Source organism: Melozone crissalis, unplaced genomic scaffold, assembly GCF_028551555.1.
Source record: "Melozone crissalis strain CALT ecotype California unplaced genomic scaffold, PUWL_Pcris_2 ptg000002l_1, whole genome shotgun sequence".
Lineage (NCBI taxonomy): Eukaryota > Metazoa > Chordata > Aves > Passeriformes > Passerellidae > Melozone > Melozone crissalis.
Genome location: NW_026535780.1, coordinates 10,933,276 through 10,943,084, shown reverse-complemented (window position 1 = coordinate 10,943,084; position 9,809 = coordinate 10,933,276). Strand labels below are relative to the sequence as shown.

Below are 9,809 nucleotides of genomic sequence, written 5' to 3'. Positions count from 1 at the left end.
ATCTTGCCTGGCTTCAGAATCTCAACTTTGCCCAAACCCTCAGCCCACAGACCCTGCCCTGCCCCAATGCTATTTTGAAGCAACACTTTGGATGCCAAGGGTCCTGAACACTGAGGCAAGGGAAAAGCCTTAACAAACACCTAATACAAACTTTAAAATGGGAGCTTGAATTTGTGTTATGAGGTCTAGCTATTTTCTTAATATTTTAGATTGAAAAATTCCAGAGGTATAAGACTCTCAGAGCAGGGTGATAATTCCTCCATACTTTATTAAGACCTTCAGTTTATATACTGCTGCTCTGTTAGCTTGTCATTAGCCCATGTAAAACATCAGACCAAGAAGAGGGAAATGTCAGGTAGAAGTGTGACAGGCTCTCTGAACAGCAGGAATGAAGTTCAACTACACAACACAACCACAATGGAGTAAAACAACAGCCAGCCTGTACAGGTTCTCAAAATTGAATGAGACCATCCTTACAGTACAGATGTTTTACTCACAGCACTTCTTCTTGCACAGACATCCACAAAAGGTCTGTCCAACAAGAAAAAAAAAAAAACAACTGAAGAGCTCCAACGTCCAGGAAAGTTCAAAAAGGTTTAGGCTACAAACAAAAACCCTCAGTTAATTCCTAAAGTTCAAGTGCAAGTGAACTTCTGATTAATATTAATCACAAACACCACCAGTTTACCATGCAAATATTTTAATTATTTAAATTGCTCTCTTCTGAGCATGAAGAGACAGAAGTACCACTCCATGGTGGTATTTCCTATGACAGTGACAAAGGACCGCTTGCTTATAACTTAAATATAATAAATTCCCATTTTGTATAACTGAGGCTGAATACCCACAGGATATTATTAATATTTCCCCTCCAGCATCTGGTCTAATAAAGAAACACAGAACAGCTTTGCTGTAGTACAAAAGTTTACAGAAAGTTCAACAATTTAATTAAAGACAATACAAAATATGTTGTCTGAATTCAAATAATTTATGTAAAAGTACACGCATGAGAAAATACTGGCAAGAAGATTTGGGTAACCCTATTATCGGATGCACGTTCTTTGTTCCTAGAGATAACATACAGTCAAAAATACATTTATAATTTAAATTACAATAGAAGACAGTATTTCAAATACAATTTTGGGTCTGCCAGCCCTTCAAGGCAAAGGAAATTCCTGTTAACACAGGACAAATGGATAGAACAAAAAAAAAATAGAGCAATACTGAAGTCACTTAACAAGCCTGCAGTGTTTTGTTTTTCCTTTTATCAAGAAGGGAGAAGATACCAGAAAGTAAAAGGGACTGTGTCTTCTCAGTCAGGTTTTTAGTAAGTGTGATCAGAGCATCAGGGATTACTTTCATCCATATACCCCAGAAAAACCCATTCTCCTTGTGGAGAGACAGGGCACAGATGTTCTCTTCCACACACAGCAGTGCCATGCCCACACAAGTGTGGATCCTGAACTACCTGGTTCTCAGGGGGGCAGCTTGGCCCCTACAAACGCCTTCTCTGAGCCTCCAACAGCACCACTAATCCTCTCACATCACAAGTTATTCCTCACCTTTATCAAATACTGAAACCCCAGGAGTCACCTTCTTCACTATGGTATCAGACTAAAATACCCAATATTTCTTACCATGTGTCACTTGCCCTCCACATTTTTGTGGTCAACTAAGCAGTTTAACAAGAAGACACATGATTAACTTCTTTCAAGATACTTTAGTTCATTGATTCTCAATAAAAGCACTGGTTGCAGTACAATAGTTTGACATACAGCAACAAAAGGTACTCAATTTACATGCACAAGCTATTTAACAATATTACACAGTCTTTCCTATTGCCATTATGAAACAAATACTACTGTGACAGCTGGCACAACCTTCCAATTGTTTTCATGAGCTGTAACAGAGTGATGAAAACAGTGCTGCAATGGTACAATGCCAAAGAACAGAGATTTGGCCACTGCTGGAAGATTTCAATCAAGATGCCAGTATTGTAATGGGAAATAGTGTTGAAGTAATTGTAAAAACAGCAACAAAAGAAGCTATGCAAAACTGCTTTGACTTGTACTTCAGTTTAAGAAAAATGTGAAAACTACATACAGCTTTGTATAGAAACAAAAGTGCATGCAGAGGCAGAAAAGTTAAAAGTTCAAGGGAAGACAAATGTGTGGATGAGTAAAAAAACCTCTGAACACTGAAGTACTGTAAACCAGCAGCAATCTGTTGGTGAAAGAGTGCATAATTGCCTTTCTGGGTTGTTTTTGTGGGTTGGGGGTTTTTTGGTGGATTTTTTTTGTGTTATAGTTGGGGGGGGTTGTTGTTATTTGGATTTTTATTTTTTATTTTAATAAAGCTTCCACCTTTGAAGCACAAGTGAAACTCCTCTGCATTTGTGTTTGCTGCTTGGCTGACCTTTCGTTCAGTTTTACAGCTTGGTCCAGATTTTCCTGGTTTAATGTGCAAAGTACAGCACATACTATTAGGACTACTCACTCCAAGCTTTCAACATCTGCTTTTTAAGAAACAGATACAAGTGTCACCTTCATTAAAGTCAGTTTCAGTATTGCTGTTAAAGGGCATCTAGAAATCAGAACAGAGAAGTCAGATTTATAGCAAGGAGCTAAGCAATGAGCTTTGTAAAACATACATGTTACAGTAAGACTTTTCCTACAGCAAATAAAAATCATCAGAGGACTTGATTTTTTTTTTAACTTTTTTCTCTAGGTTTCAGGAGTGCTAGCAATTTCAACAACAAAACTTTCAAAGTGCCCTGGCTGTGTCACTTTTTAGTGGCTTTTCCAAGTGGTATTCAAACAAGTAAGAAACCTTCTCCTCTAAGGGACAATTAGCAGTTTAGCATTATGCTACTGGCAAGTAAGATCCTGAAATATTATGAATATTCGATAGTTGTCATCATTTTATTCATAACCATATAAAAAAGCACAGTTACATGATACTGTCAGGTCTATAATACGCCAAGTGAGACTACAAAAATAAAAGTAAAAAAAAAGTAAAAAGGCCTCGATTCTCCTATTTTTGTTGCTTGTTTTTTTTAACTAATTGTCTCAGGGAAAAAAAAAAAGTAGCAAAGGCTAATCTTAAACACAAAGATATTATCATCAAATCAGGTCCTCTAATCCAGACTGATGGTACACTTATTATTTCAACTGAACCACTCATAACAAACATGCAATGCCAGCATTCATTCATACCCTGGACTGTTCCCTGGCCTCATCTACCCAATCAATTATTCACACCTTATATTAAGCAGCACAATTTAAAAAGTTGTTAGTGGTTTTGAAACAGTTGGTCTGAATTCTTTAATACCACACTCAAAACAGAGGAAGACAAATTTAAGGATATTTCAACTCAATTCACAAAACACTGTTTAGAAAGGGAAAAAAGAGGCATGAATATGGAAGTACAGAAGGTGTTAAATCACCACTTTAAAAATGGACTTGGTAGAGAGCCTACACTGGAAACACTTACCTTGTCAAAGCATCAACATGATCATCAGAAGACAATTCAGAGACACTTAAGTCAGAATTGTGAAAAAAATGAAACTATACTGTCAAAGATCACTGAAATATCTAATCTAAGGCAGTGCAAAATGATGGCTGGTGAGGGGCAACCAGTCTCCTTGCAAAGTGAGGGACTTCAATTACTCATCCCTGACGTTCTTAGTAATCTGCATTGAAGGACCTGATGAACACAAGTGATATTTCTGTCATGCAATTACAACTGTTAAGCAACCAATATGCAACTCAAGAGTGATACTGTCATCCATGGTGGATTATTGAAGTAATAATCCATTAAAGAATAAGTTCAAAGGGGAAAGTGGTAAACATCTTGCCATAAGTGAAAACACTTCAAAAATTTACAATTAAATAAAAAGTTAGATGATATCTTATAAAAAGAAGTACTGAACACAACAAGGCCACAATAAATTAGTGTTTCCATAAAATGACATGCTGAAGGTTTTGTTCCCAAGTCTATACATTTTTTTACTGTCTGTTAATTCCTAAATATTGACAGCATAATTGAATAATTGAGGTACAGTAGTTTACATTTGTATATGTCTTGTAAAAAGATTATTATTTTTCTTCCAGTTTTTCTTCCTCCTCGCCAAAGAACAACAAAGGAAACATTCCTAAAATGCAGCCAATGGTCACTCCAATAGCTTTACCCTAAAGAAAGAGGGGAAAAAATAAAGTTTTTCACTGATCAATTATTACTCATTTCCCATGTACCACCACAACCAGGGACACACAACCCTTGTCCTACTTTTCAGCTGGAAATCACATTTTTCTTAGCATGCAGACTAGAAACACAGTCTATGAGAGAGAGACAGATATGACAAGGTTAGAAACAGTGTTTGCTATGACAAAAGACAATTCTGAAGAAGGAGGAGGGCAATGATAATGAAGAGCTGCACAAGTGGCAAGGGAGGAAACAGACATTCAAAGGACTAGCAGAATGGCCAGGAAGACAGAAAAGGAAAAAAAATAACTAAAACAACAAGTCACCAAACAACACCTACACATATTTTAGGTGCAATTATAAATACATCTGCTTGTATCTGGCACTGCAAATCATCAAAGGAATGAGTAGCTCCTTGCAAACATGATGACTTTCAAAGGCAAAAGGCAAAACCAACAAAAACTGGAAAACATTTCAGTTGACCTGAATGTATAAGTCAAGAGGAGAGGCAATAAAGACAAGCAGCCTCCAAACCACATCAATAGCAGTAGGTGGATAGTGTTGAAAAACTTCAGACAGCAGGTAAAAAAGACAAAATGCTACCATACAGGCAAAAGTGCACAGAAGTCTCTTCACAGAAAAGGAATATAAACAAACTGAGTGCAATGACAGGTTTTGCCACAGGCTCAGCTTTTACTGAGAAGACTCTTAGACTATGGGGCAGCCCCCTTGACAGCATGCCAACTCTTCACTGCTCTGTGCCTTGATCTATCACTGCTAAAACCTGACTTTTTCTACCATAACTTTGCCTCAATAAGTGCTATTTCTTTTCCCTTAAATCTCCAAAAGTATTTCTTCCCAATGAAGGTTCATTCTGACAAAGTGAAGTATCTGTTTCTTTACTCAGTTTCTGATAATCTGTTTCTTTAATCATTGCTCACTGCTGAAGTGGGACCACTTCAAATATTTAGATGTTAAGTAAGCAATCACCCTGAAAATACATCTGCAAGGTGAGTGTCCTGTAACTGTAAACACAGGCAGTGCATACCACTCAAATGCTAAAAGTTTGGCCAGAGAAAAGCTGATTTCATATCCAAGCTAATTAGAGAACATTAGAAATTAGTACAAACCAGCACAGGTATATGAATAGCAAGCACTTGACAAAGAATAGATAGGAGAGAACTACTAAATGGTAATAACTTCCAAGTAAATTATCTTATCACCACAGCCAGAACTCAGCCCAGGTATCTGCACAGCGTACACAAAGTCAGTGCAGAGACTATCCATGTCACTTGGGCTTGCTGCATACAAAAAAACCTCTCAAGCTCAAAAAAATCCCCATCTCCTGATTCTCCCTGACATGGGCTCAAGACTAAACCCTCTGGGGAACATGCACAAAGTTGGTGGTCATCAAGGGATAAATGGAAAAAGTGACAAAAAGCATTTATCAGCTGGTTTGAACACAAAAAGCTCCACCCCAGCAGTGCTGCCCACAGGATACTCACCAAGTGTGCACTGAGCCGGGTCTGCCACATGTCAGCTTGTTTGGGTGTCAGGTCAGGGATTGACAGACCCAGGCGGGAAGCCAAAGCTTCCACATAACCTGCAAGACTGAAGAACAAGAAAACAAGAACAAATGATTTTGAATCTCACAGTATCTTCTAAGTGAGGGTTTTGAAATACCTGAACTTAAAGACAAGAGCTTTTCCTTCAGCATACCAATAAAGTGATTGAGAGAAAATTATGGGACAGAGTTCAGACTTCTAAAGGTCACATTTTGCAATGTAATTTAATTATCTCACTGATTGAAGACACGGTATTACTAAAAACCTTATGCGGTACAACACAACTGGTGTGAATGTTAATGCATTTTTACAGAGCTTTTTAAATAACCTTTACTGAAGGAAAGGTGACAGATTAGTTAGTGGCAAGCCTTGTAATTTGAAGAAAACAAAACAGAGGGAAAGTGGGAAAAACAGGCATAACAAACAGCTTTAGTTCCAGCAGTTATGCAGAAACTTCCTGTAAAAACTAAAATAAGCTGGATCTGTTTTTATCAGAAATAGGTATGCCTAAACCTGAAGACATCGCAGAGATATTGTTCTAGCTGAGGAGAAGGAAATCTCTTCAGATCTGGGGATAACAACCTGAGACAGTATATTAGGTAGAACTATATTACATTACAAAAAAAATTATTTTTCCACTTTGCATCTCAATGAATGCACTTAATATTCTTAACACAAGTTCATACATACCCCAGTCCAGCTAAATCTGAAACAAGGTTTCCCAAAGCTGCAGCTGGAGGGAGGAAGAGGGAAGAGGAAAAGGTATTATTTTAGCTACAAACTAAATCAACCCTCCAACCCTCCAACCAAACCCAGCTCCCACCCTGCAGTGACCTTCGCATACTCTCATTTTTTATAGAATTAAAGACTAGACCTAAGCTCCTTATATTTTAGTTTTTATTCTGACCTTATTACAATTTAATAACAGCAGCAGATTAGAATTAGTAAGAGGTGCAACTATTTTTCCCAATTTACATAGCGAAAACTTGACAAATACAAGAACGACAGCACTAACACCTGGAAATCAACATAACTTTTGAGATCAGAGTTAAGAACAGCTGTGCATGATTGTCAGCTCCATGCAGCTAATGCTGGACACCAAGAAAAGCCTTCCAGTGCCAGAAGAGGCACAGGAGCACTGGAAATAGGAGCTGTCACTCAGGTATGCAGCTTTGATAAACATGTCAATATATCCACGAACTGTGTCAATTCAAGAAGAAATACTGTACACAAGTGAACAAAGTTACACACAAAATACAGATTTCACAGCAGACCTTACTAAGATAAGCTTCCCTGTGACTGTCTCACATTGAACCAAGGCCTGCAAATATCCAAATCTTTAACTTGCCCTGCTGAAACATTTTCAGTTCAGCTCTCCCTCCTTGTGCTTTTCAGCAATGCTGCACCTGCAGCAGTGGATCCATGAGCACCCTGTGACACTGCAGAGGCACCAGAGCTGCTGAGCAGAGCTTATCAGTCCTGGCCCAGGGCAGGGGCAGGGTGGCTGCCTGGCCTCCTGTGGTATCTCACCAAGGCAGAGGAGCCACCAAGAAGTGCAGTAAAAAGACACCAACACTGATCTCCCCTTAGCACTGCAAGCCAACAGCAACATACAAACACATGTTTCCACATACACTGACACTGGGCCCTGGGGAACTTAGAGCAGTTCCATCACAGAAATGCAAATACACTTTCCCAACTGACCCAAGATTTGAATTATTAGGCTGAAATCAACAACAAGCACTTCAAAAGCTATTTGAACTGAAATTCCATTTCTACAAATGGAATATGTCCTAGCTTCACCCAGAGGTTGTTTCTTTATTAGGAAATGCAGCTGCAAAACTGAGGAAGAGCCATTTCCAGCCCTGTGTGATACTTTCAGCTTAAAATATAGGAATGGGCCATATTAGTCTAAATGTGCTGCAATTTTAATACTTGCCTGCCATAGTTGAAATTCCTAAGACAACTCCAATTGACAATTCTATCTGGGTTCCCTGAAAAATAAAGAGTTTTCTCATTATTTGAGGGATTTGGAGTTAAAATAAATTATATTGATACAACTGACAAAAGTATTGTTTATTGCTTGTCTACATTAAAAGTGAAAGGATAAATGGATATTTCTTGTATTAGATCACAGAGATCTTATCTTCCTGGCATATATTCCCCCTAAGGCAAGGGTCTACTTCTGAAAGTCTTTTAATATTTCATCTGTACTCTCTCAGGCAGCTAGGGGACAAACCTGCAACCCCTATCCCTGCATAGCATCTTCCTCACTGCAATTCTTAGCTGAATGTAGAGCTCTGAACAAAAACTTCTACAAATACCGAGCAAACAAATAAAACACAGTATCACAGCTCCTTGTGTTCTCAGCTGAAGAAACAAAACCACATGGTCTACATTATGAAACACCAGAACATGGTCAAAAGATGAGAGACAATGTGCATGAACTAAAACAAGACATGTTCCAGTTTGATATAGCAAATCATTTTCCATCCTGAGGACAGCTAAGCATTGGAACAGGTTGCTCAGACAGGCTGCCCTTGGATTTCTCAAGTCCCTCAGGATAAAACCATGAACAACTTGGTCTCATCTTACAGCTGGCTCTGCTTTGAGCAGGAGGTTAGACTAAAGACCCTGATGGTCCTGAGTAGAGGGACTTTCTAGACTAGACTTCACAGGCCATTCTATTCTGTTCTCCTGAAAAATATGAATCTTACACACTTGTTCAAGGAATTAAACAGTGAACTTACCGCAGCAATCATAATTGCGTTATCCAAAAATCCAAACCCTACAAAAGGCAATGCATTGTGGAAGAACACTAAAAGAAATAAGTAACAAAGAAAAAATAAGTATTTATAAGAGAGTTCACTAGTGCAGAGGAACAACTGAAACGTCTAATACTGGTTTTAAGAGAAACAAAGGGAAAATACAAAAATTCCTTTCCTCCTGGTCACCTTTTTGTTGCTGGCAGGTGTGGCAAAACCCTTTGCTACACAGAAATGTTACTAAGGGCTTGTGAAGAACCAGCTAAAAAATCTACTTTGCAAATACTTTTACAATTTCAGGTGGAAACTACTTATACCCATTAGTGCATAGGAGAAATACTTAAAACTACACTAACTCTGCTATTATTTACAGACCTTACAGCAATGTTGCAGCATCACTGAAAATCACCAAACTGTCTCACCAGACTTCTTGAAATAAAGATCCTTTTTTCTGCAAGCCCCTCACTATTTCTGTGCAAGAAAGAAACTCCATCTTCTTCACACATTCCTAAAATTTTGTATTTTAAAAGCATTGTCTGGAGCTAGACAATTCACGTCAAAACTCCTTCAGCCAAATCTGCAAATGCTCAGGTGGGTTTCACTAGGGTGTCATATACTGTTAATTATCTCTCAATTTCAATTGTGAACTGTATCTTGACTTTGTATGCGCACTATCCTCAGTGCAAGTTAGACTTGTAGCTGCTTTTTAATACAATGCTTAAGAAACCAAACTCCACCTTTTGTTTCATGCATTTTCTTCTTTTTTACTTCTAAAACAAATTAAAACCTTTCTGAAAATATTTCTGTTGCAGAAGCCTGGAACATGCTGGTCTGAGTATTTTCTCAGAATGAGCACAGTGCTACTGTTTCATTCCTTTTTGTCGTGTTAATTTTCTCTCTCAGGTTTTAGCTTGTAAGCTTTTGATAGGGGTGGGATTGAATTTGCACAGCATTGCCTCCAGCTGAGTTTCAAGGTGCTCACTTCATAAGACTAAATACAGCATGAGAAGAGACTAAATGACAACAATACAGCTGAAAGTTGAATTTTTTCATTTTTTAACATTTCAAATGCAGCAGAGTTTGGATTTGGTTGGAGTTTGGGGCTTTTTTTTTCACTTCATGTTGGACTATAATTCCTACATTTTACAAACTTAGAGATGCAAACCTAAGAAGAGGGACGAAAGAAGAGTGCATGAACCCCACAGTCATGTGAAAAGAAACTAGTATCCAGTACCTTTTGGGTTTCCTTTCTGCAGACAGTATGAATCCATGACCA

At 38.1% G+C, this 9,809-nt stretch overlaps 1 protein-coding gene across 2 annotated transcripts in view; it reads right to left on the bottom strand.

Moving 5' to 3' along the window:
• Nucleotides 1–683: 683 nt before the first annotated feature.
• Nucleotides 684–9,809, bottom strand: part of TMEM65 (transmembrane protein 65) — a 30,600-nt gene continuing 21,474 nt past the window's right edge. For both annotated transcript variants that reach the window (XM_054295549.1, XM_054295540.1), the window contains 5 exons: nucleotides 8,519–8,586; nucleotides 7,708–7,762; nucleotides 6,459–6,501; nucleotides 5,709–5,814; nucleotides 684–4,190 (listed from right to left, as the gene is read on the bottom strand). In XM_054295549.1, the coding sequence (XP_054151524.1) occupies nucleotides 4,098–4,190; nucleotides 5,709–5,814; nucleotides 6,459–6,501; nucleotides 7,708–7,762; nucleotides 8,519–8,586 (365 nt within the window). In that variant the 3' untranslated portion in view covers nucleotides 684–4,097. The remainder of the gene's footprint in view (nucleotides 4,191–5,708; nucleotides 5,815–6,458; nucleotides 6,502–7,707; nucleotides 7,763–8,518; nucleotides 8,587–9,809) is intronic.